Below are 26,491 nucleotides of genomic sequence, written 5' to 3'. Positions count from 1 at the left end.
AGACACAATTAATATTGATATTTTCACAATATTTAAGCTTGCAGAAATAAAGGCTACATTTGTTTACATTTTGCAGAACAGACGGAAGAAGTGCATTTGTTTCGTTATGTTCATATGTTCTGTAGCAGTCATGTGAGGAGTTTTCACTCTTCTCCGTGTCAGAGAAATATACATATATACATTTATACATTTATTATATACATATATACATTTATAATACATAATTAAATTTATTTCAGTGATGCAAATCAGAATTTTTATCAGCTGTTACTCCAGTTTTCAGAGTCCTATGATCCTTCAGAAATCATTAAAATATATTGATTTATTACCAGTGTTGTTGAAAAACAGCATATGGTGGTTAGGTATGTTTTGAAGCTGGGATGCTGGTTTATGCTGGTCCTTTGCTGGTTTAAGATGGTCCTTAACTGGTCATGTGCTGGTCTTAAGCTGGTCGGACCAGCATAAACCAGCAAAGGACCAGCTTAAATCAGCTCAAACCAGCATCCCATGCTTCAAAACATACCTTACCAGCATATGCGGGTTTTTTCAACAGGGAACAGTTTTGCTGCTTAATATTTATTGGAACCTGTGACATTTTGTTTAGGATTCTAAAAGTAAACTATATTCAGTATATGATCCAAAGTAACTAGTAACTAACTACTTGAGTAGTTTTTTTATCCGATACTTTTTTACTCTTACTCAAGTAACTATTCAGACTATTACTTTTACTTTTACTTGAGTAAATATTTCTTCAAGTACTTTTACTTTTACTTGAGTACAGTTTTTGGGTACTCTACCCACCTCTGCAAATAGCCAGCCAAATCTCCGAGCAGGCCCAGGGATTTAAAGGAATATTTCACCCAAAAATTTAAATTCAGTCACCTGTATGAATTTGCAGATTTTCAAATTTTTGGTGTTCCACAGAACAAAGAAACTCATGCAGGTTTGGAACGACATGAGGGCGAGTAACTAATAATAGAATTTTCATTTTTGGGGAAACTATCCTGTTAAAGGTCGAGCCAATGTTGTTATGTTGAGCAGTCATAACTGGTAACTACGGCTTACGTGATATGTCCACTTTATTGTAAGTGGCTTCAGTTTGAAAGCTTCTACTTAGAACGTGAATGTAAATGCAAATGAAGTCTGTGATGTGGACTCTTGTGGAAGCGGGTGGGCTTTGGCTCTGGGAGTCATAACCAGGATGTGGTTTAATGTGACAGGTCTGCACTCTTGTGTAAGTCTCGGTCTCTGATGTTTGCTCTCACTTTCCAGCCGCATGTGGTAAGGATGTAATCCCAGAGGCCTGGAAATGATCTGATCTGAAGACTGTACAAGTACCACACTGACGCAGAAGTGACAGTGTGTTTGCTAACCCTGAATAGAAGCATGGAGTGACTGACACATGGAAATGTGTACGAAAATGTAGGAACACAAATAACTGTCCAATATGAAGACACATATATACATATTAGTGTAACTTGGAAGTAAAATATCAAAACACTGAGACTGTGCTAAGCTCAGAAGGAATATCAATATCTTCCAATATAGTTGGTCTTACAGACTGGCCACAAACACTCAAGGGCTGGAGATGTGTAACACTTTGTAAATTATTGGTGTTCTAATTCTAAGGAAATCTGCAGATTTCTGTAGGCGAAAAAATCTGTGGGCCTGATGGTGACACATAAGGAAGAAAGAAAGACAAATTTTATTAGCACCACCATGCTGCTACTATTCCTTTACCACACACGGATTGTGTTTCTTAACAATATCAATAAACAGCTTCCAATTTACTCTGTTATGAGCTCTGCTTCACAGAAGAAAATCTGTATGCGTTTCGATACAGAACTCTTCTGACATCTGTTCAGGATGTGTCTGTCTTCCTATGTTATAGTAACTGTAGATGTATGAAATAGTGATGCAAGCTCACAATCAGACTGTGACGAAAGCTGGGACTGCAGATCGTGTTGCATGTAGTTGCTTTAGACAGTGTTTACCAAATTATGCATCTCACAATACTGGAAAATACAGCGAACTGCCAAATTATTCCCAAGCAAACTGCCATATACAGATACCTGGATATGAGAGCAGGAAAAAAAAGCGCAGCAGCTAAAGATGTAAGTCTGACACATGTATACATAGAACAGTAATTTAAAAAAAAAATGCAGATGGAATACAGTACCAGGTTTTATACTCAATATGCGATATGTCATATTGAAAATTAATGCAGATAAATCTAAAAGTAAAACTAGCCAATTTATGATCAATCATAAATTGATCTTCACAGAGCAACATGACATGCTAGTGTTGATTTATGTTTACGCATATGACTGGTTATGTTTTATGTGCATATTACAAAAGAAACTGCAAGAGAAAATATACCATAACCCATTGTAGTTTACATTTATAGAATTACCAAGTAATTCCAATTTGGTAATGATGGTAATTTTATTTTCACAATAATCAAATTATAATATATCATGCACCTCTACTCAAACTGCAAAAATAAATGATAGACTCTACACTACTGTTCAAATGTTTGGGGTCGGTAACATTTTTTAATGGTTTTGAAAAAAACATTTATTTGATCAAAATACATGAAAATCTGTAATATTGTGAAATATTACTACAGCTTGAAAAGACTATTATTTTAATATATAATTTATTCCTATGATACAAAGCTGAATTTTCAGCATTATTACTCCACTCTTGTAACATGATCCTTCAGAAATCATTCTAAATTCTGCTCAAAAAGCCTTTTCAGGTTTCTTTGATTAATAGAAAGTTAAAAAAACAAGAACATTTATTTTAAATAATTTTTTGTAACATTATAAACGTCTTCACTGTCCATTTTGTTTAATTTAATACATCCTTGCTAAATAAAAGTATTAATTTCTTTAAAAAAAAAAAAAAAAAGCCTACTGACCCCAAACGTTTGAACGGTTGTGTAATTATTTATTTATTTAATTAAATATTAATTTATATAAAAATATTAATAAAATATTGACTATTTATTAATAATAATAATAATAATAACTATATATATATATATATATATATATATATATTTTTTTTTTTTTTTTTTCTTAAGGAATAGAATGTATTACATTATAAGTTGCTTGTAGCCCAAAATATATACAAACATATAGATACATTCAGTAAATGAATTTGGGTAACAAAGGAATTATTAATTCCACAAACTTTTCTAATCAATAACATGTCTTGGTCTTGTGCTGATAAGGGGTTTTGGCCTCCTATCTATAAGGCTGACATAATGAATTCACCTCAAATCAGAGATCCCACATCGGGCACTGGGAAATGTGTTTTACATTTTCCTTGAAAACAATTCAAATGACTACAGCACAGAGGCATGTCTGCCCGAAAGAAAAGACCTACAGATGAGTTATCTTACAATCTCACTGCTCAATCTTTAGCTCTACACTATCTACATGCATTTAGCTAATCCATTTATGCCACTCCAATGCTTGTGGTCTTATGTGTTCCAGGTGGAAGGACCAAAGGCAAATGTTTGCTAAAAGGTACTTCAGATCCGAAAAGGATTGAACTAAGAAATATATTGAGATTTTGTGGATTTCATGGAACATTGTGTAGGAAATTGTGAATGACTTGCTAACACACGCTCACTCACAGACTAAAACTTGCTCTGGCACTGCATGACGCATTCTCTTACCTGCGTTCCTGAGAAAATTGCCATCATAATCTTTGACGACTCTAGTGCTGGGATCATAAAAGCCATCGCCGCTGTCATAGCAACCATCAGGGATGGCCCGCGGGGGGTCCCGATCAATTACCTGGGATTCTCCTATTCAAAGACATGGGGAGACTTATTTTCTTTTCTTATATTTTTAGAGAATCGTGCTGCTTAGCTGTAAACGATCACACAAAATAATTCCAATAATCTCAACCATACCTGCTGGTTTGAGGCCATTACACCTCTCAGAGTAGAAACGCCTGTCCTTGCCATCACAGTAATCCCAGTCTGTCTCTTTATACTCAAGGCCATCAGAAAATGTGTACTTTCCCTATGTGTAACAAAAACATTTTGTCCAAGCATTTACTTAATGCACATTTAAAAATGTCATTGCATTAAATACAAAATATTAAAAATCAAGTGTCATCTGTTCAAATGCACTCAATAGAAAAGTAGTGTAGTTCATTACATCAACTATCAACATATATATATATATATATTTTTTTTTTAATTATTATTATTTTAGAATATATTTTCGATACTTTGTTAAATATCAAATATGTTGAGTTATTAACATGATCATTATTATTAACATTAGGAGGAGGGGAAGACCTCTTTGCATATTCCTTTCTCCCAAGTTCCCTCATATTTGCTTCCATTGGGGAAATGGAGCACTCCTTTTCCATGGAACATGCCGTCTTTCATTTCTCCGACATATCTGGTGTGAGTGGGAAGTGTGTATTCACCCGTCCCCTCCATCCTTTGAAAGACAACATGTGATGAGAGGAAATAGACAGCTTAATTCACTTCTTCCTTATTCTTAAAATTACTGTCTTTAGTATCACAATAGTACTGCTACACTGATATGCACATACTGCAAAAAGGAAAATTATTTTATATTAAACATTATTGTTTTTGTTACTTTAAAAATAATGAGTCATATTTAAAAATTCACATATTCAGGAAATCACATATAAAAGACATAATTCCATAACCTTACAATTCATTAAATAATATGAAATAGTTTAACTTTATATTATTTTTAAAAACGTATACATAAAAAAATATTTATTTACCAGGTGCCTGAAAGAATCCTAGTGCCCTTAATTTGGTCTAGCACTTATTACATTTAAAGTTATTTATTTATTATTCACTTTGTTTTATGAATGTAATTTATCTATATGTACGTATATGTAATATATTAAATGTATTTGTGAAGACCTTTCAATTCAATTCAGTTGGCTTTATTGGCATGACAAAAGCACATTTTGCATTGCCAAAGCATGCATAAGAAAAGAGAACATATACAAGTGTATTTTGGAACAATATAGCAATTGAAATAATATTTCAACAAATAATATTGCAAGAATCCTTTCTCTCTCTAGCTTTGCTCATGAAGGCTCATTAAAAACGGGAAACGTCGTATAAAATATTATATATAACAAGTGTATGGCACTCACATAAACTTAGATTCAAATGATAGGGCATATAAATATAATCAGCCATCATTAAAAGTTTATTTACCTGCCATTATTGTAATCTCCATGATAACTGCTTCCCATAAACTCCATGTTGATCAACAGCAAAGCAAGAGCGTGATACTGTTTCCATAGAAACACAACCGAGACGTTACATATTTAATGGTATCACTCTTCTGGGACAGATGCCACGGTCATGCATGAAAAAGCGATAGAATAAATGATGAATAATCTTTTCAGAGCCAGGCAAATGTTTTGAAAAGTACTGGCAGAAAAAGTAATGTCATAACTTTGCGTTCTGTTTGGAGCCAAGATGGCGCTACAGCGTCTCAGTTTCCACGCGCATGATGTCATCGAAAGGCGCCAGTAATTCTCGCATGCGCAGTTTACTGACCTTCTCCGTGCGGCCTCGTCCTGCTGCAGACGAGGACCTTGAGTTGTGTTGTGAACTGTCAAACTCGTTTTGGTTACTAAAAGTCGCACCATGCCCGGTGTGGTTGAGATTCCGACGTTGCAGGAACTGAACGTCGAAGAGGTAACTTTACGTCTGAAAGAATGGAAACGCGACCAGGTGTTAGCCTGAAGCTGCAGGGATAGCACTGCTAAAGTTAACCTGGGAAGTTCATTTAAATGTGTTCAGCTAGTATTGCAGTGTATGTTGGTTAGTTAAGATCAGAAAGAAAGCATGGATTTGAACGAACTGGAAACTGGTTTGTTGACTAAGTTACATTAGTGTTGTTTTTAGTAGCTTGCTAAGTGTCAATAGTTGGTTTCATATTTTGTGGTAACGTTACTATATTTGTGTGTGTTATTAAAGGTAATATAATCGGTAACCAATCAAACTGACATTGACAGCTTTTGTCTTTTATAGCAGACTTATTATAGATGCAATAGGTTATTGGGTGAAAAGGCATGCCATGTGGTCCTTATTATTTTGGGGATTAATATCTAATGCAATAGCAAGACTTCACAATAGACATTGTGAATTAACAGCCATTTCTCTTTAATGTCATGCATTCAATTCCTCAGCAAGAATTATTTTGTGCTGCATTATTTATATATATATATATATATATATATATATATATGTATATATATGTGTGTGTGTGTGATCTCAGGACTTTGCTGTTTTCTGTGCAGGTTAATGTGTCGTCAGCCGTACTGAAGGCAGCTGCTCATCACTATGGCTCTCAATGTGACAAGGCCAACAAAGAGTTCATGCTGTGCCGCTGGGAGGAGAAGGACCCCAGAAAGTGTTTGAAAGAAGGGATGAAAGTCAATGAATGTGCACTCAACTTCTTCAGGTACTCAACACTTTTACCTGTTTGTCCTGACTTTTGCTTCAAAATCTTTAAGATACAGTATGTGTTAATTAAGAGCACGTTGTATTTGTGAAGCATTTTGCACTTTTTTTCAAACAAATGAGAAATTCCTTTGAATTTTAATCCTCAGTGTTTATCGTTCTAAAATGACCCATTCAGAGATGCTAAACAGAACAGAAGAATACAGAGATGTTTTGCTGTATATCGGATTGAAGTAAACTGGTGATTCTAATAATATACAACAAATTGTTGTGATATGACTTGGAATTCCTTATTTGCATAAAGGTAATGAGGAGTAAAAATAAAATTATTTTAAAAATCAGCGCTAATGCTCACATGAGTCACAATTGCCTTTTTTTTTGGTCATTTATTTAGATGTTTTTCTCACCACTAGCTAAGCTAAGCAAACAAATAGGTGAATTACTGTAGGCTTATGTTTTCATATTGTCATGCATCTGCACCGTGACCATTGTCTGTCATGAATGGGCAAGTGTATGAAAGGATAAGCTTATAAAAATACCAAAATTTGATCATGTGGATGATGAGATGTTTTACAAACAATGTTAACATATTCCATGTACTAGAATCAGAATCTAAGTAAACGTAGGACACTTGCTTTTTCAGTTGAACAAATACTCTACTGACCTACCAAATAAGCAGGTGCGTTACAGGAAGAGATGAGCAATGCTGCATTTTTCCAGTAACTGTTTTGCAGCATTGAGCTAAGTAGCACCATCCATTCCTTAAAAGTCGCTAAATAATAGTCCTGTTCTTTATTTATATTACCCTTGTGCTATGCTGAAAATATTCCAATCTACTTTGGTATTCACAGGTTAGAAATGCACAGCCTTTGAAAAATTCCTTGTAAATTTCTAATTTTTTCTGGATATTCAGCAAATCTTGGATTCAGTCCTTCTTTCAATCCTTTTTAAACAGAATCTAATATTTGGTAATAATATAGTATGATGCGAAATTTATAAGCAATTTGTGTAGGTGGCTTATTTTTTAACAGGAACACTGGGGAGTGTAACAAGTTCTAAAAAATATATAAGAAGTTGGGAAGTTGTTGTACCCTGTGTGAACAGAGTCATTAAGTTTTAGAAGTGATTGTTCACCCGAAACATTTTGTCATTAATTACTCACCTCATGTTGTTTCAAACTTGTTTGAGTTTCTTTCTTCTGTTGAACTCCAAAGATACTCTGAAGACTGTATGGGGAAAAAAATACTATGGGAGTCAATAAGGACCAGCAACTATTTGGTTACCAGCATTCTTTAAAATATCTTCTTTCGTGTTCAACAGAAGAAAGAAACTCACAGGTTTGGAACAACTGGAAGGTGATTAAATGATGACACAATTTTCATTTTTGGGTGAACTGTCCCTTCAACTGGCATTTTCAGGAAAATGAAAACCCTCACCTGGTCAAAAATGACACATTTTGAGGGTTAAACTTGAAACATTTACAAAAAGCAGTTATAAAAGCAGGAATCATTATTCAGGATATTTTACCACAAATGTAACAAGAACAAAAAAAAAAAAAAAAGTTGTTGTCTAAAGAAGCATGCCATGACTTGTTATGGCTGGTTAGGACACAGTGTAAACAGCCATACACTATTAGCATGTAATTAAGTTTTTTTTTTTTTTTTTTTTTTAATCACACATTGCTTGACCCTCAGGCAGATAAAGGGGAACTGTGCAGAGTCCTTCACAGATTACTGGACCTGTCTGGATTACTCTAACCTGGCTGAGCTTCGCCACTGCCGCAAGCAGCAGCAGGAGTTTGATAACTGTGTGCTGGAGAAGCTGGGCTGGGAGAGGCCAGAGCTGGGAGACCTTTCCAAAGTGGGTCAATATATCCGTTGCTTTGTTATTTTAAAATGAACCAATTTATATTAGAAGTGGTTTTGATGTCTGTTTGATCTCCTGGTCCATATCCTGTACTTTAAATGTTTAACCTCTCCCACAGGTGACCAAGGTGGCAACCTCTCGGCCCTTGCCTGAAAACCCCTACCTTTCAAGACAAAGACCTGAACCCAATACTCCAATTCAGGCTGAGCTACAGCCATCCAAGCACGGCAGCCGCTTGTTCTTCTGGAGCTGGTAAAGAGGGGCAGTCGCTGTCCTATTAATATCATGTTCACCATCTACGTGCTTCTGACCAGACGAGAGACAGTGTGCCAGTGGTGGCGCTGTAGTCCTTATGTGTTGTGTAGAAATGTTAATAAATTTTGTTCATTCAAACCATGTTATCGAATTAAAAATTTAATTTAAACTTGGCTTCAGTTTGCTTTTTGTGTACTTTATATAGTTTTGATTTAAGAATGTTCTGGGTTCATTACAATGCAATGTATTCTGTCAAAGACCACAGACAATAATTTGAGCTGTAAAGTTGTCCTATTGTTACATGCCAGTAGTTCTCGCTGCAGGATAATTTAAACGTATTTAAATTAATAGATTATTGTTAAAATAATGAAGTGTTCTAATTGCAATTAAAATGTTATTAAATAAGATTTAAATCAAGATGGAAACTGAAAACTTATTTCTTTCAAATTTCCTATATATACATATATTAGAACTTGGCCGATAATATGATGATAATTATCGCAATATAATTTTCCTTGATAAAACGATAACGAGTTTGATATAATGTTTATGTGCCAAATATGTTTATGCGTTCGATATAATGTTTATGCTCATTGCTCATATTTTACATTTACATTACTGCCATCTAACCCTCACTTAAAGTTAATCTTTCAAAGCTTAATAATATATTAACACTGTTAAATATAATCTTTAGCAAATCTGAATATACAAAAGCTCAAAATGTCAGAGCAGTGTATTTTAATGTTTATTCTAGTGTGATACCTTTACCTAATATAGGCTTCCACTGAAAGTGCATTGCGCAAAATCTGATAAACTGACAGACGAGTGTCTTCTAATCGACGGCATGCCACAGGTAGCACAAACTTGTATTGAATCTAGAGATTAAATACGATTCTGAATTTGGAGATGCACGTAGTCCAGGTACTATACTCTGTCTGTGTTTTCTATAACGGTGTTGTGGCTGTGAGAAGTGTTCATACGATCACGTATTCACCCTTGATAAAGGTGCTTTCTTTCTTTCATTCATTCACCTGGCCTGCTGTTCTGGCCAGACATCAGCTCCTGTCTTAATCCAGCGGTATGGTGTGTGTTTCAAAACCAGATTGTGGCTGTGTAGTGTCATGGGCCTCAGGGGCTGGAGACTCAGTCCCCTCGGGTAAAGGCCAGTTTCCCCCAGAGCTCCCTCCTCACTTCCTTACCAGCCCCTGGAGCAGGACCGTCTGAACAACACTACAAGTTCAAAGAGTCAGTAGTGCACAGCCAGAGCAGCACAGGTCAATTGGCCCTACAGGCAACAGCACTGCTGTCTTAAGTAAATAAACCGGTGTGCAAAGCTCCATTTTGCAGCGTATTTTCATAACAGGTTTTCAAGTGTTAACCTTTATGACATGCAGGTAAAAGACGCTCATTGTCCCAGTAAAATGGCTCTGTGTCATTCTCTATCAATGTGGAGTGTTTTCTGGGAGGTCCCACATGTGAAATTTAATCAAACTGTGGAACTAAATTTGTTCTTTTTTTTTACCCTCACATGTGCAAATTTAGCTCAAGAGTCGCTCTTGCCCCATACGAGTCAAACGTCATTCTGGATGAAATTCGTACTCTTTGAAGAACAAAAGTAAGCTGATGTCAGATTGCAGCCTGAGAAGCACTGCTGAATTTGCTTTGACATTTCCTTGGCTAGAGAAATTTAATAGAGCAGGGCCAGCTTTGTGCCAGTAACAGAGGAATTATGGGATACGAGCCCTGCGGGTATCAGATCAAGGGAAGTATGACACATATAAAGAATACCAGTTAGCACTGGGGCAAAACAATAACTGTAAGCTTACAATAACAAGATATTTAAGTTATAAAACAAGGTCGCCTTATGTTCAAATGTTTTACAATAGGGTCATTACTAAAATTACCAGGTCCTGGGACAATTTTTTATGGGGTCTCTCTGGTTGAAGCTCACTGGCAATGACGCATAGTATAGTAAACTGTGGTATGAGATAAAATAAAGCAATAAGCTACGAGACAGCATCCATTACAGTGACTTCAATGCACATGGAAGGCATTATATAAAGCAGTAGCAGGAATATGATAAAATAAATATTTTAATTTACTAATCATAATTTTCATTGACAGATAATCAGTGTTGTTTTAGCATCGAGACACTACTATAGTTTTTATTAATATTTTAGATTAGTTTTTATTTTTAGATTTTCCATTTTAATTTTAAAGTTTTTTAATTTTTTTCAGTGTTTGTTTTAGTAAATTTAGTACATGAAATTGAACTAAATTAAGATTAGTTAATTATTATTCCTAAACTATTTCAAGAAACTTATTTTTTAAAAATGTATTTATTTATTTTTTATTTTAGTCAACTTTAGGTAATCCAGTCAAAATAGAGAGTTGGGACCATCAATAATGAAAAGTCTTCTCTTTGGTAAAGGTGGAGAAAGTAAATGTTTTATATGTGACATTGATTTACTTAGTGGGAAAACTTTTAACAGGACTGCTGCAGTCCACAGATGGCCTTGTTTCCATGTCGTAATACGTGTTTGTCCAAAAATATGGTGATAGATGTTAGAACTCATCATAAAATTATTTAAAACTTCACCCTTATGACCAGAGCTGCAAGAGCAAAGAGACAACATTTTCATCCTGGCAGTCATAATTTAATGCTTAGCCAGTCAAGGCCAAGTTTTTCTTCTTAGACTCACAATTAGTTCAATTTCATGTCAATCATTAACGGTGTTTGCTAATGTATGCGTCACTAAACTGTTAAGGGTTGGTGATCTGATCACCTCAAGTCATACAACTTAAGTAGAGGTTCAAATTTAAATGTACACTTTTAGTGGACAATTAAACATACAAATACTATAGGCTTTAATTGGAGTGACTCAATCCTTATCTAAAAACACACCAACTAAAAAGTATCCCAAAACCATGAGAATAGACCAACATGGCCAGTCTGGGATGCTTTTTGGCCTGATGTTGTGTCGAAATCCATAAGTGGCTATTTTCCTTTGAACGTCTATTTGTGATGTGGTTCAATTAAAGGAATAGATCTCCAAAATAAAAATTCTTGTATATGACTTGCTTCTGCAGAACACCAAAGACATTTGAAGAACACTGGGTTCCAAACAACATTGGACCCCACTGACTTACAATATAAGACCTTTTCCAAATATCTTTTGTGTTCCACATTTGAAAGAAAGGCAAAGTTTTTTCGAGCTATTTTTTATTTTTTTTGGGTGGACTATCCCTTTAAGGTCTAGAAAGTCAAGCGGCATTGTTGTCACTGAGCCAAAAGTGTTTAACTGCAAAATTCCCCCTAGATATCCAAAGGTGCGGTCCGAACCACCGACTCCCGCAGGAAACGTCGACAGCGGTGGCGGTGACCTGGGCCGCTTCGCAGGTCCGCGCGGGGAGGCCGGAGTCTGGAGGCAGGGCCCGGGGGCTCGTGGCAGCGCTAGTTCAGACCTCAACAAAGGAAATGGAGGTCAGTGTTGGTCGACTCTGCCCCGGCGCAGGAAGCACGCTTTGGCAGCGGAAAGAAATACAATACTGGACTTTCACAAAGCAACAGCCCGCACGGGAGTCCATGGTGCTAAAACACTCAAACAAACTAGCTCATTCTCATCCCTACACTGTCAATATTCCTATTGTTCGCTGCTGACTTTGACAGGATCAAATAAATATTTGAGGTAGCGATGTGCACGAACCACTTGTTGCCTGGCGTTACCTTATCGTTCAGTCATCGTACGCGATGTTTTGAAGCGTGAGCTATGACCTGTTCTGAGATCCCCCAGAACCTGGACCTGCTGCCCTTGTGATATGTTGAAACGACCTATCGATTGTGGTTTTGTCTTGGTGTACGTGGCTTGCTGTAGTTTTAACTCCTTCTGTCCATCTGTTTACGACAAGACCGCATGTTATATGTTTACTTGAGGCTTTCTCCTCGTCTCTGATCTGGCGTGTTGAGAGGCGCTTTCATGTTTCCACTTAAAATGGCCTCTCACTCAAGTGGCTTTGAACTCACATGCAGGTCTAAGTAAAATACACAGGCTGCCACAGTCTGTAGACAAGCGCTCCAGATGTCACTGTGTGTAACAATACATGCATATTGCAGGATAACGCAGTACTTGATCCATACCATAAGTATAATGGGCCCTGCATTTTAATGGGATTAATGTCATGTCTTTGACAGGACAGACTGATGCACACATGCAAACTCAAATGGCGGTTGGCATAATACAATACCTTGACAGTCTCCACCAAAAAAGTACTGACTGTAAAAAAAAAAGTACAACCGTGGTACAACTTTGAGATGCTCATGCTATGGTACCATCTGATTATCCAATTCATATGGCATGTGTTTACATGTTATTTAAAAAAATAGCATAGTTTTCCATCATTACTGAATAAAAAAAGTACCATTTAGACAATTAATGGTAATAGCATTGTAAACTTTTGTAATACTTGGAATATGTTCATATCGTGGTAATCATTCAGTACCATGGCATTTATCAAAATATCATGATTACCATCGATAGGATGGTATTGTCATGATATTTGGACATATAGCATGTTGTGACATGGTATTCTTCGAAGCACCTTGGAGTACCAAGATATTGTGGTCATGAATTAATAATTTGTTCCCACAACTTCTTAATTTGTTTTCTTGTTTTAGGTAAATCAGGGCAGCACACTAACTGGTCGTTTAAAACAAGGGAACAAATTACAGCATAGCCACAATTTAACCAAAAGTAGGGAAGAAATTAGTAAAACATGGCCATGAATTAATAAGTCATGGGAATTCTTAATTCATAGCTACAATATACATTTTTCCTCACATGAAGCTAAGAAATTGCTCATAAATAGTCTGGTAACTTTTAAACCACTGTTTCTAAACTTGTTTATCATCAGAGCACAAATTTTACATTGGAGATCATACAACTCTTATTCTAAGTTAATAACACTTTTTATTATATGTATGAGTCCTTTCAAATTTGAAAGCTTTATTCCTCACTCATTGTAACTGAATGGAAAAGAGCAACCAGTACATACTTCAAAATGTCTCCTTTTGTGACTCACAGAAGAAAGTAAGTCAAATGGGTTTGTAACAACATGTAAGAAAATGATGACAGAATTTTTATGTTTAGGTGAACTGTCGATTAAAGTGGCATATGTGAGATCATTACCCACTCTTCTACTCTATGGATGGATGCCCATTGTAAAATGATGGTGGTTAGAATGATAAGGGTCTTAATATATCCATTAAATAAGTTGATAACTAAATTCCAAGGAGCTTTTACCTCAGCTGACACACACGCCATCCTTGGACCTCCCGTGTTGATTTAGCATGTTAATTTCCAGTAGGCTATATCCTTTCAAAACAGACACTTTCAGACATCTGATAACTAATGGCCACTTCGCTCTTTGCATTCCAAACGGCGTGTAAAGTGGCTTTTCTGTTTTGAAAAGGCTCCTTATAGCTTTGCCAGAGCTATCCATTTAGCCACTCTTTTCACAAGCCAAAACGAGGTGCTACAACCAGGACAAGACAGCACACGTACGCACCGTCCGGACCACACCTGAGCAACGGCAGAAAACGGTCTACTTTAGCTTGTTTATCAAACGGTCTCTCGCGCAATAACCGTTATTTTGGCGCGAATGCGCGCGTGTTGAAATAGAAAGGTGTCAGCGCATGAACGCTTGTTTATTTTCTGAATTGGCTGCATAATGCGATATTGCGCTGGGCAGAAGTTAAAGTTTTGGAAAAGTGTCAGTGCGTCACAAATCGTTTGCAAACCGTTACTGAAGTATGTGATGACACGCAACGTCTAAACGCATCACGGCCTCCCTGCAGGTGTCTCTATACGCGTTTCCAAAGATTAATTGCAGAGCTCCATCCACCGTATGCCTGTGGCAACATAACCATTTTTACATGGCAATTTTGCTGCGTCCTCTGGAGTGTACGCATGCTTTGAATGCAACAAGCCTGGCTGGAGGCTCCATACTTGACTTCATATTGTATATAGATAGATAAACAAATAGCAGAGTGATTGATTACTCATTAAAAGAGGTTCCAGTGAATGACAGACCCAGCTGTTGACAGCTGCAAGGGGATGTGGAGGAGGGCAGCTGATGAGGGCATGGGGCTCTGGATTTGAAAAGGAGGAAAACGGGCCCTGCGGTGCAGATCCTCTTGGGCCAGCCCTGTGTTTGTGTTGGCTTGTGACCAGCCTCCCATTTCTCCTTCTGAGATACAGCTTTCAGGACTATTTACAGCCCTGGCCACAGTGTTCGTGCAAGCTCCAAATCCTTTTCTCTCTCTCTTTTTTTTTCCTCTCTCACTCCTTACCCTCATTTCTTGTCAGAGGGGCAGTGTTATATATGGCATTGTTTGTTGAAACTTCAACCTCGATTCATTGGTTTCGCTCAATGAAGGGAGAATAATCAGTATCCTCAGGCAAGACTTGGCCGAGGATAAACTGAGATGTTCAGGGGATAGTTCAGCCAAAAATTAAACTTATTGTCATCATTTATTCACCCTCATGGAGAAACACATAAAAGGAGAATTTTTGAAAACTATTATCATAGTGACCATGTCACTAAAAAAAAGCCAAGAACCAAGTAGTCTATGTAAATTTTCTTTTTAGGTTACACAAGAAAATAATAAAAGCATACAGGTTTGGAATGACATGAGGGAGAGTAAATACTGACAATTTTTTTATTTTTAGGTGCATTGCAATTAAATTTCCTGTATTCCCGAGATTATCCCATGGACTATCTTTCCATCCACTCCTTTGATTTTTCCTTTTCTTACTGAGACGGAGTTACATCATAGACATAGGCGCTCCAGCCAATGCATGCGATCATCAAACAAACCTCTACAGTTTTTTTTATTCAATCTATTTGCTGTCTTTCCATACTGACATGTTCCTGTAGGGCTATTTCCTTGATTTCTCCCAACATCTTGGCACCGTCTTGTAGGCAGCAGCCTATATTTGTTGCTCCTAAGCAAACGTATACAGCAAGATCTCATGTCGGCTCACTAGTTGGCACTGTGCTGAATGCTCCTTGAAGGCAGTTGCTCATTTCCCATACGTATCTGCCTACATGTCATTTTAATGCATTTGTGTATGTGGTTTCAGGGCTTTTGGAGCGAGCAGTAAAGGGGAGGAGGTGCAGGATGGAGACATTCTTTTTCTGTGCGCTCATCTAAACAGATTGAGTTAAAAGCTGTGCTGAGCGGAGCGGCGCGGCCGAGCTGCTTTGGTGGTACGTATCTGACTCTGCTCGGAGCTGGGCTTGAGTTTCCTATGGATGTCAAGGTGTGTTAAGCTTTCTCTGCAACTCGAGTTTCTCGGGCCGTGGTGGGCCATCAGTCACTGTGGACCACCTCCCACTCCAAGCCTGGATCTGATCCACACGCTTCTGAGCTCTGGGAGTCCCAAACCCTTCACCTTCTAATGTCCATTTTCAAGACTTACTTTATCTTTAATGTTTCAATAGTTGACCATAGTTCCAATCCATCTCTTTAACTACAAGTATGTTTGTCTTAAAGTGAACAATATAAAATATATGGTCACTTTCCTACTGTTTCTTAATTGTCCTGCAAGTTCAGTGCTGGATGATGGTCTTAGCCGATCCATCCAAAGTTTTTTGGTTAACCAGTATCACCAGATAGACCATGCTGGTCAACCATCTAGACCAGCAGGGAACCAGACTGTAATTTATGTTCTTCTGTTCTTCAATGAAAGTGAAAACCTACTTTGCTGCCGCTCTTTTGAATTCTTTCATGAACCTAAGGTGCTCCAAAGTTCCATACAGAATCTTTATTTTTAACCTTCTCATGTACCTTTCCTCTTTTTCTTTCTTGCATCTTCCCTTAACTTCCAGGTTTTATTGAATCATACGGTCTTGACCGCCACGTCATTCAGAGCTTCTGTGGAGTTTTCCAGCTGTATTGGCTCTGCGACATTATTTAGTGGTTGTTTCATTCAGCAGAATGTTTCTGCGTGCCGCCCGGACGTCCAAGTAAAGCCACGAGTCAGAGCACTTATAAAAGGAGGTGTGTTTGTTCCAGGTAACCACAGGATAGTGTAGGTCGGAAGAATCCTGTTTACTGCTGAAAGCCACACCGCTGCAGCTGCTCACTGGGAACAAGCGGCAAATCCAGGGAAGTCAAGAGCTTAGTCACTGGTTGGACGACACAATAGTCTTGGCGGTTGTCATGAGAATGCGAAAGGATTTGGATTGTCCAGTGCATTGTCTAGAGAGACCTCTGCACACTGTAATGAAGTCAGAATTCCTCTGTTTATGATGGATTCACTCTGCCATCCTGGAAATCAAAAGAAGGATGTGAGGATCAGTTTGTGCGCGCGCTGTGTGTTGGTGTGTTAAAGGTTCAGATTATATTTACACTGCAGACCTCATTCAGTGACAGGAAGGCTGGAAGTGTTTAGCTGGTAGAAGGATCCTGAATCCAATTCAGTTTTGTCACTCAATGTAAAGGTCAGTGCTTTTGACATGATTACAACCATATTCATCGGGTCTCATGACATCATTCTTGTTTACCGTGACCTTTCTGGCCTTTCCACTTCCACCAGCTATTGAGATTAACGCCGAATGACAACAGATTTTATAGAGATCAACAGCTAACAGAGCTTGACTTGCAAATGGTGGCCGAAACATATGGGGTTTTCATAGACATAATTGCTGAAGCTAAATGAACATTCATTTGACACAAATTCATTCAAGAATGTTTGAGGGAAAATTGGAAGACTTCTATACTATCAGAGAGTAAAAGCAAACCTCACCAGCTACCATTAGGGGTGGGAATGCACTGAAATTTCAGAAATTAAGAATTAGCTTCCTTTTACTTATTTTAGCCTCAGTGCGACAGGAATTTCACAGAAAGAGAATCTTTTCATCCGTCTTGAAAAACTTTGCTTTTGTAGTTCAAAATTGAGGTCATATTAATTTCTTAATTTAATTCTACTTTCTTTTAGGATTGTTTCTAATGAACGGTGGGACAACTTCTTGGGGGCGAACACACAATCCCCCCCCAACACCCTTCAGCCCAGCCATGATTCCTTGCATTCAAATTCAAATTGCAATTCTGCTTCCTGTTTGTTACTCAATTGAATTCTGAATGGGATACAACCCTGGTAAGTGTAGTTTGACGGTTCAGGGGCATGATTAAATGTGATTTTGAGAAATCGTATTAAATGACCATGTTAAATTGGCAGCCCTGTTTTATACACTTATTTTACAAGTCATTGTAGCCTAGTTATTATAGTAGTAACGCCAATTGAAGAAAGAAAAAGTAATTATTAAATAATTAATATTTCTCATTTTTAAATATTTAATTCTCAATCAAAAGATCATTTAAAATTTGCATTATTGTTTTTGAGTTTTGGCTTAGTAGGCTTCGTTAAGCATTTTCATTTTGGTGCATCACTAATTAGGGTTATCCATGTGACTTCTTGTAATTAGCCAATACAGTCGAACACTTCCGAGGGGAGATTGGTTAACCAATTTGTGGACGTGAGCGGCAAAGACAGTAGCTGAGGTTTGAAGCAGAACCGCACCTTGAAAGCGAGTCCTCAGCTCATGCCAGGCAACCGCGTGGTTCGGGTGTTATGTGTGAACACTGATGTGATGTGATGTGAGTGAGAGATGGAGTCCAGTCCACCCGTCCAACTTCCTGAACACAAATAAGCACCTCACTTCCACGTTTTCCTTGCCTGTTAGTGTCCAGCTGTACACAACTCAATTACAACCACCATGGCTTTAATTGTGTATGCGGTGAGTTTGCGAATAGAAAGTAAAATAACTTTTTGCAAAGAAAAATAAATGAGGGGGGATTTTTCCTGGGAGGAAACCTTTAGTTTACTATATGACATGTTTCTTAATAGTGCTAAAGTGTTCTGTGTTCTTTAAATAAACAATGGGGAGTTTTGCATAGAGGGGCATGAAAGAATGCAGGATTTCACTGCTCCTCGCACACATGTCAGCAATTTGGCTGCCTTGTGTATTTTGGATGTTAAAAAAAAAGCAGCATTTCAAAGTAAACGAAAGAGGGAGAGTCTTATCCGCCTGGCAGCTGCGCTCGGTATGAAATTGCTTTCAGCTGATACTCTGCAGCTCAAACTTGCTTGGGTAATGTCAAGTGATGCATTGCAATACTGAGAAAACAACACAGACAAAAATAAATAAGGGGAGAGAAAATGGTGGAAAGTTCCTGCTTATCCTTGGCCTTCACCTCTGAGACCCTTACTGCATTGTCCATCTAGGCTTGAGACAAGTAGTACATAAAAAGACAAGACCTGGATAGGAGTACGGAGGCATATTTATTTTGCAGTGACACTGATGAATCTTTAAATGGCACATGTAGAAATGTATGTATTTTTCAATCGATTTTAGTAAAGAGGTTGTGGGGATTTAAAAAACAAAAAAATTAACATCATTTAACATTTCAATAACAGATTTGTTTGGTATGCCAGTGTCACTCAAGTCAAAATGACCCCACTGGGGGAACTACGCCATTTTGTGGATTATTGTTATATACAGTGTCAATCTTTGTTTTATTTTTGTGTTTTTTACATTTGACATTAGTCTTTTTATCTTTCCAGATCCGTGTGCTTGAATAAATGTTATATTTATTCTTTTCATTTATTTTTGACATGTTTGTTTTGACTCTAAATCCAGGCAATGATAATCCATAAAGTGTTGCATGTCGCAATGCATGTGGGATGGTTTCCATTCCCTGCATCCCAACCCTCCCCCTTTGACCTGACAAACCTCAATGGACCACTTTTATGCAAGCCAGGCTTAGTTTAGCAGCAATATGAAAATATACCACAGTATTAGCTACAGAATGGCAGACACAGTTGTCAAGTTAACATATGCTTACTACTAAGACCAACTTAAATAAGTGGTGATGCCCGTTTTAATGAGTCACCCCGCCCATAACCGGTTGAGGTCCATTACCTCATTACAAAAGTTCTTCAAAGCTCTGAAATAGAGCTCTTTTGCAATTAGCAATATTTTTATTTTTTTTTGCATAATAACAAAGTGGACTGCATGCTTTCTTTGAGCTCTGAGTCCTTGGGTTGCCACCCACAAAAGACCTTGAAATGTATCCTCTCGAGTGAAGCCACCCACCATGCAACATACCTTTGGAAAATCATCAAATCAGCTTGGTTTCTCCTTCAAAACAGGCAAACATTGGTTTGGAATGTGGATTCACCATACCTGCACCCTCGTTGTTCTGCTAACTTCTAGTCTGACTATAACAATTTCAAAGTGTGCAAACTCGTTCCCAGTGTGCTGTTGTTTATACTGTCAGAGCCGAGGAATCTGGAAGCATTTGGTGGGTTCGCTCGCTGGGAGCTATCAGACGATTTCTTTTTAAACTATTTTGATATCAGCTCTGTGGAGAGTTGACTTGCGCCTGAGAAACGAGACCTTCTGGGCTCTATGGCCTGGCCGCGCTGCAAGAATAAACACAACAACAGGATGAAACCACAACCGGCCGAGGACTTTCAAGAGTGGAAGCACGTCACACAGCTGCTAAGAAGTTTCATCATTCATCACCGAGGGCATTAGGACTGGTGGATGGAGATGGCACTGCATTTGTGGTGATATCTCAATTATACAAAGCCAAAAAGGTCAGTGGCAATCAGGATATTGGAAGCCCCGCTGGCCTATGGAAATTACGACGGCCTAAATTTGAACTCCGCCACACGCCCAGACATGTAACAGTTTTAAAACGACAACCACCTTCTAGGCAAGTCTGTTCCTTGTGACCTATTACCCAAATGTGTTTATTCTGGGAGCCGCCATTACCCTGGCCACGATCCCACTTTGGAGCTAATGGCTGAAATTCCCTGCATAAGTTTTTGCAAAATAATTGATCACATGTGAGTGTGGTGGTGCGTGTTTCCTCCATTTTGAAGGTGATATCATGCGGTCAGAGTTTTCCTGTGATACTGTGATTGCTTCCCCCGCTGTGGCCAGGGCAGCGAGATGGAGGCATTACGCCACAGGACTGGAGTGCTCTCATCAAAGTGTGCCGTTATCACTATCGCAAACTGCCCTGGACCGCGGCCACATGGACTCAGCAAGTACGCAGCGTCTGCCATCAACATGACGTGGCGAGGAAATTTGACTACAATTAAGCTTGAAGGCCTGCAAGATGTTTTCAAGACAAAAATCAAGGGGGAAATTTCAACTAGGTGTTCCAGGTTTTGCAGGGGACGTCCAGCTGTTGCTCTTGTGCACGTGTTGGACACAGTGTTGCTTTATACAAGAGTAAACTTACTTCCATGCCAAAGAAATCATAATTTGATAAATACCTATAAAGACTTCAAAGGGTTCGCTTCAAAAAGAATCACTTGTTCGGTCGAACCGGCAAGTTTTTGGCTCTTATGCAGTCCAACTCAGTACTCTGTCCAAACAGTTATTTGAATCTGATATTTTCGTCCATCTTCATTTGTTCATCTCGCATGGACTGTTTTGTATACATCCAGTAAAACCACGGAGTACTACAACACAATTTTGACTCCTCTCCAGCAGTGAGTGAAGGACTTTCTGAATTAATCTAACTGCTTTATTTTTCGTATTTTGACAAATTTGTGTTTCCAGGAAGTGACTGAGGTCAGTGCAGCATCTGTTGCTACTTACGTCCAAGATGCATGCGTTGCTTTGTGTTGGTTGCCAAGGAAACCAAGTCTGTGCAATCACCACTGACTGGTCACATCTTCAAAGACCCCATGAGACGGTCAAGCCTGGTGATTCTGACAAAACCACAGTACTATGGGTGCGTTAATGTAACTGTCCTATTTCATTAAATATTTTCTAATAAGGGGACAGTTGAAAAAAAAAGTATTCACCCTTAGTCATTCTAAACCTCTAAATGTTTATGTCTATACAATGAAAGTCAATGGGGTCCAATATTGTTTTACACTGTATGGACAAAAAGACACTCAAACATTCTTCAGACTATCTTATTTTGCTGTTCACAGAAGAAGGAAAGTCATACAAGTTTGGAACAACATAAGGTTGAATAAATAGTGATTAATTTTCATTTTGGGGCGAACTTTCCCTTTAAAACACACTGATCTCATAAAAAAAGAACTGATAGACACATTGCTCCTTCCTTAGAAATACTGTTTTACCAAAAATGGCTTAAAGACACCATGAACGAAAAAAGAAAACATGACAGAAAATTTTGAAATAGGAATTCCAAGATGAAGAAAGACAGACATTTAAAAAGAAAGTGCCTGTTTGAAAATGTCACAAAACGTTTTCTGAGGCTAGACAAATATCTAAACTCACTTTTTCTTGTGAGAAATCTCTGAGAAATTAATACATTTTTTATTTGATGTTAAGCTTAGCATTGCTTTTTTTCTTATGCTAAATTCCTATAATATTCCCACATCCATGTAATATACATAGGGACCCCAATTCATTTCAAGAGACTATAATTTGACATTGCCCAATATGCAACCACTTAGCAATCCATCCAAAACACCTTAGCATTTTGGCGGCAAGTTGAATGGGAAAGTACTGCTCACATTTCTTTTGAAAATCTTGTATTTACATGTCCTGGTTGTATTAACCATTTTAACATCACAGGCTAAAAGAAAGAGTTGTTTTATAGAGGATTATTTTGTCAAATGGCTCTATCGACAGGCTAATGAATTCGAGATCTGTGCTTGACAACACTGGCTCACTCAGCTGATGCCTCAGTTAGCTTATTAATTTACTTTTTGGCAGGAGCCACAAGCCATGCTTTCGTCTTTCCACTCTTGAACTGAAATGTATGCACTTCCACACAGGAAACCCTTCTGGGCTCTGCCAATACTGTCACCAGGGGAACATCTCGAAAACCGATTTATCAGTTTTGGCAGCTTGGTCTGTCTCAAGGATGTACATCTGTGGTCTCCTACTGGCACAGTCCCTTCTGTATCCTGATGAAGGCTAATGAACTAATGAATCAATTTTACAGGCATTCCATTGATTAGTATAGCTCAATTGAAAGACATTTTTGGATCAACCCACAGAAACTGATCTGGGCTCAGGAGAACCCACATTCAGGAGATTGCTAAGACTGGGTTTGCATACTGGGGGCGGACGTTTAGCAATGTGTTGTGCTAACAGGGCATTCTCCTTGTTGTGAGAGGACCACCCCTACACTAGTTTCCCCCAAAACTCAACCAGATGTGTAATGAGCTTCGCTGTGCTAGTAGTAGTAATTATTTTCACCTGTCCTATGACAGTCTCCCGTGTAGATGCTAATATGTGCAACCCCACTGTGGCCCTCTTCTGCTCCTTAGAGACAGTATGAACCTCGCAAACTTCGCCCTCATTTCCGTGTGGTCATTGGCCCAGAGCTACACCTCTTTTGTAGACAAGCTGAGAAAAGTCTGTCACCAACGTGAGCTCGGTTCTGCCAAGCGCCTACATCAGATTTTTCCTTTTTTTTCGACCCCCCCACCAAAATCCATTTTTTTTATCTGGAGTGCTATTTTCCATCTCTGTTCGACAACATGAGGATTTAATTTTCCCTACCCTTCCGAGCCCCCAACTTGCTCATTTTTACCTTACAGCTGTTGTTTTGGATTAGCAAAATAGCTGCTGTCAAATAGGACAATCTTTCTCCAGCGCCACCCACTAAGCCACTGGAATTGACAGGCAAATGTCAAGACACGTCAAGGGTTCCTGCAGTGACCGTGGACGGCAGTGTCCTATTCATTGCCAGCTAGCGGATCGGAGCTGGCGTGCTGTTCACACCTTCCTGTGGTTTGTTACATGCTGTCAGGAATGCCATAAATTCTGTGCTTTCTTCCTCACGTCTTGTACATCTGCGCACACACTTTGTTTTCCTGTGCTGTGTGGAGAAACTGAGAGTAACAACTGAGTTTCGACAGTTTTAATTCCTGTGTCAATTACAAGACTACACACAATTTTTATGTTATATTCGTAGTGCTTTTAAAAATATATATATATATATATATTTCAGATATTGAGACTAAAGTTGACACACTTATACACTATGTTCTTAGGCACTCAACCATGTAGTGTATGAATTATATATAAAGTTATTTTGTCATTCATAATTGGAGTTGGATAGCCCCTCCCCCCGGGGATGTAATTAAAGCTGCAACAGTTCAGTGCATGAAGTGTCCAACATTCCATGTTTAATTTTTTTTTTGGTTAATTAAATGCATAATTTAAAGTGCACTTTTTCTTTTTTGAATTTTTAGTTTGAACAAATTACTCACACTATTTATACTACAAAACATACAATACATAAGCACATAAGTACACGATTTGGGATGCTCCTAAAAACAAGGAATTAACATTCATTTCAAGGTGAAATTTCTCATTTCTGTGCCACTAAAGACCAAAGTATACTTCACACAGTATTATGCATAACCTTTCCAAGTATAGTCCATTTGAGGTGTACGCCAACACAGGCGGTCAGCACATGCGCTCTAGAAATCTTCATCTTTGTGTCTGCGCTAAAAAGTCTTTGTACTCTTTTACAACTCTTTGTTGTTTTGTTGTTATTCCGTCTCTTTAGTTTCATTTTCTAATGTGAAAGAAGAACTCGGGCCAGTGTTGCCACCTTGTGGAACAACTGATTAGTGCAAAACCAAGTCAATGAGCAAACGCGACCTATGCATACAAAGTACATGTGGTTACAAAAAAACCAAAGTATACTTTGATTTTAAGCTTATCTGTGAGTTTCGACTATACCCATACTAGTGTTCACCTAAAAATAAATTAAGTATACTTTGGGCTAAAATCGGATGGTGGGCAAACATCATCATTTACATAATTTACTACAGACTTGCTTTTCGCTCACTGATCTCTAGATTATAGATATTATATTGTAGTGTCAAATCTACACGCCCCCTCCAACATTAAAACCAGCTAACTCAATTATTCAATAAATCCAACTTTCCTTCTTGTATTTCCTACTCATATTTTCCTAAATATGATTTAGTTCAGCTATTTGTGTGTTTGGATATCGTAAATACAATATTTCTGACTATATTTAAAGTGCACATAATATCAAACTGGTTTACATAATACTCCCCCATCTTCCATTGGTCAGAAAAACTGATGGCTCCGCCCCAAACCCACGCCACTGTTTGAGCCGCTGTTGCTATGCTGATGCTCAAACAAGTTCTGTTTTAAAATTGAATCTCAGTGTTTACACTTTTGAGGGGACCAAGCTACAAATGTATTACTTATAGTCTTCTCTGGGATAGAAAAAAACATATTAATTGAAAAAAAATTAAACACTGTTTAATTATGTAATTAAACATAACTTTAAACATTACATTTTATTTTTATTTTTTGCTATTACCCGAAGTCAGATCCTTACAACCAGCAGCTTGATAGCAAAGTAATAGTTTTCACTAAACATGAAATCTGTTTCACATGTGCAAAACTGTAAACGTTACACGCATTTACCAGATTTCCGAACTAAAATAAACACGTGTACAAATATTGGAGCTTTAATCAGTGAAATAGTGAGTGTAATGATGTTTCTGTTGACCAGCTTCTCTTTTTTCATCTGTTGCAAATTATATAGACCTACAGTTGGAAGACGCCACAGATGAGTGGACAATGGAGTTAATTATTTTCAGTGTAGCTACTGCAGACATTACCAGTTGATGGTTGATATCCAGTGTGTTTGTTTATGATTCATTGTGACCCTGATACAACAGAATGACTTTGAACATAGCGTGATGGATGGCCCCTGCTGATGGTTTCCAGAGCTGTGATTGGATCAAGCATTTAGTGAGGTGTTTAAGGGATATTTCACCTAAAAGTGAAAATTCTGTGATCATTTACTCAACCTTATGGCGTTCCAGCCCTGTATGACTAGACACAAAAGAATATATTTTGAAGAATGTTCAATGCCGGGTAGTAACTGATTACATGTAATCTGGATTACGTAATCAGATTCCAAAAATTAAGCATTGTAATTAGATTAGATTACATTTTAACGTGCTCATAATCAGAATACAGTTACTTTTTATTACATGATTACATGTTATTCATATAATGGCAGCAAAATATATATAATGTATTGATTTGCCCTAATTCTTTTTTCTCTCTTAATTTTATTTTCTAAAAAAATATCCTACCGCTTAAAGTCTTCCTATTTTTTTGAACTGCACACACCAGCCACTAGTCAGGTGACTGTAATTTGCCAGAAAATGGAAAGGCCAAACAATTAGATTAATTTGACATTCTTATGATTTAATGAATTATTAGCTTTTCATCAACTTTTCATCAAACCCCTTGCAGTTCTTCCAAGAGCTCCAGTTTGGGAAACACTGTTGTGATGTAATGTTTAATGCAATTCATGATGTTGATAACAAAGAATGAAAAATATTAGGTCAAAGTTAGGTCAAAAGTAATCAAAAAGTAGTCACAATACATTACCCTAACATGTGTAATCTATAGCAGATTACATTACTAATTAATTTGTAATTAGTAATGTACTACAATTCTTAAGTAATCTACCCAGTACTGAGAATGTTTCAACTGTTTTGGATTATACTATACAGGTCAATGGGACCCAAAGCTCCCGAAAAGGAGTGTGGAATTAAACCATACAACTCAGTTGGAGTATTATTGATCTTCTGAATACTCATTTTGTATGATAAACAGCTCATAATTTAAGTCTTTATTTTATTTGTCAACGCCTGTTCATTCCGATCTTTCATTGTATGGAAAAAAAGCATGAAGCATTTTTCCTTTTAGTTTCACACTGAATTAAGAAAGTCAAACTGGTTTGGAATGACATTAGGGAGATTAAATGCTACTCTTTTTGTTATCATAGTCCACAAATGTAAA

General features: G+C 37.7%; 2 protein-coding genes across 6 annotated transcripts in view; one reads left to right on the top strand and one right to left on the bottom strand.

Moving 5' to 3' along the window:
• morn5 (MORN repeat containing 5) overlaps nucleotides 1-5,444 on the bottom strand; it is a 36,759-nt gene extending 31,315 nt beyond the window's left edge. For all 5 annotated transcript variants that reach the window (XR_009273023.1, XR_009273024.1, XM_058788510.1 and 2 more), the window contains exons 1-4: nucleotides 5,234-5,444; nucleotides 4,322-4,469; nucleotides 3,929-4,040; nucleotides 3,689-3,820 (exon numbers count right to left, since the gene is read on the bottom strand). Coding sequence is in view for 3 of the 5 variants with exons in the window: in XM_058788510.1 (XP_058644493.1) it covers nucleotides 3,689-3,820; nucleotides 3,929-4,040; nucleotides 4,322-4,469; nucleotides 5,234-5,280 (439 nt within the window). In the remaining 2 variants the exon portion in view is untranslated. The remainder of the gene's footprint in view (nucleotides 1-3,688; nucleotides 3,821-3,928; nucleotides 4,041-4,321; nucleotides 4,470-5,233) is intronic.
• Nucleotides 5,445-5,546: 102 nt separating this feature from the next.
• ndufa8 (NADH:ubiquinone oxidoreductase subunit A8) lies at nucleotides 5,547-8,784 on the top strand. The gene is made up of 4 exons (XM_058788513.1): nucleotides 5,547-5,722; nucleotides 6,328-6,491; nucleotides 8,185-8,350; nucleotides 8,475-8,784. The coding sequence occupies exons 1-4, from the start codon at nucleotides 5,672-5,674 to the stop codon at nucleotides 8,610-8,612; spliced, it is 519 nt and encodes a 172-aa protein (XP_058644496.1). The 5' UTR covers nucleotides 5,547-5,671; the 3' UTR covers nucleotides 8,613-8,784.
• The last annotated feature ends 17,707 nt before the right edge of the window (nucleotides 8,785-26,491 follow it).

Source organism: Onychostoma macrolepis, chromosome 10 (genome assembly GCF_012432095.1).
Source record: "Onychostoma macrolepis isolate SWU-2019 chromosome 10, ASM1243209v1, whole genome shotgun sequence".
Lineage (NCBI taxonomy): Eukaryota > Metazoa > Chordata > Actinopteri > Cypriniformes > Cyprinidae > Onychostoma > Onychostoma macrolepis.
Note: the sequence above shows the minus strand (reverse complement) of the source record. Positions and strands in the feature narration are given on the sequence as shown.

Coding starts and splice junctions, on each gene's coding strand:
- ndufa8 (XM_058788513.1), top strand. CDS start 5,672: ATGCCCGGTGTGGTTGAGATTCCGACGTTGCAGGAACTGAACGTCGAA. Junction 5,723..6,327: donor AGGAACTGAACGTCGAAGAG/GTAACTTTACGT, acceptor TTTTCTGTGCAG/GTTAATGTGTCGTCAGCCGT. Junction 6,492..8,184: donor TGTGCACTCAACTTCTTCAG/GTACTCAACACT, acceptor CTTGACCCTCAG/GCAGATAAAGGGGAACTGTG.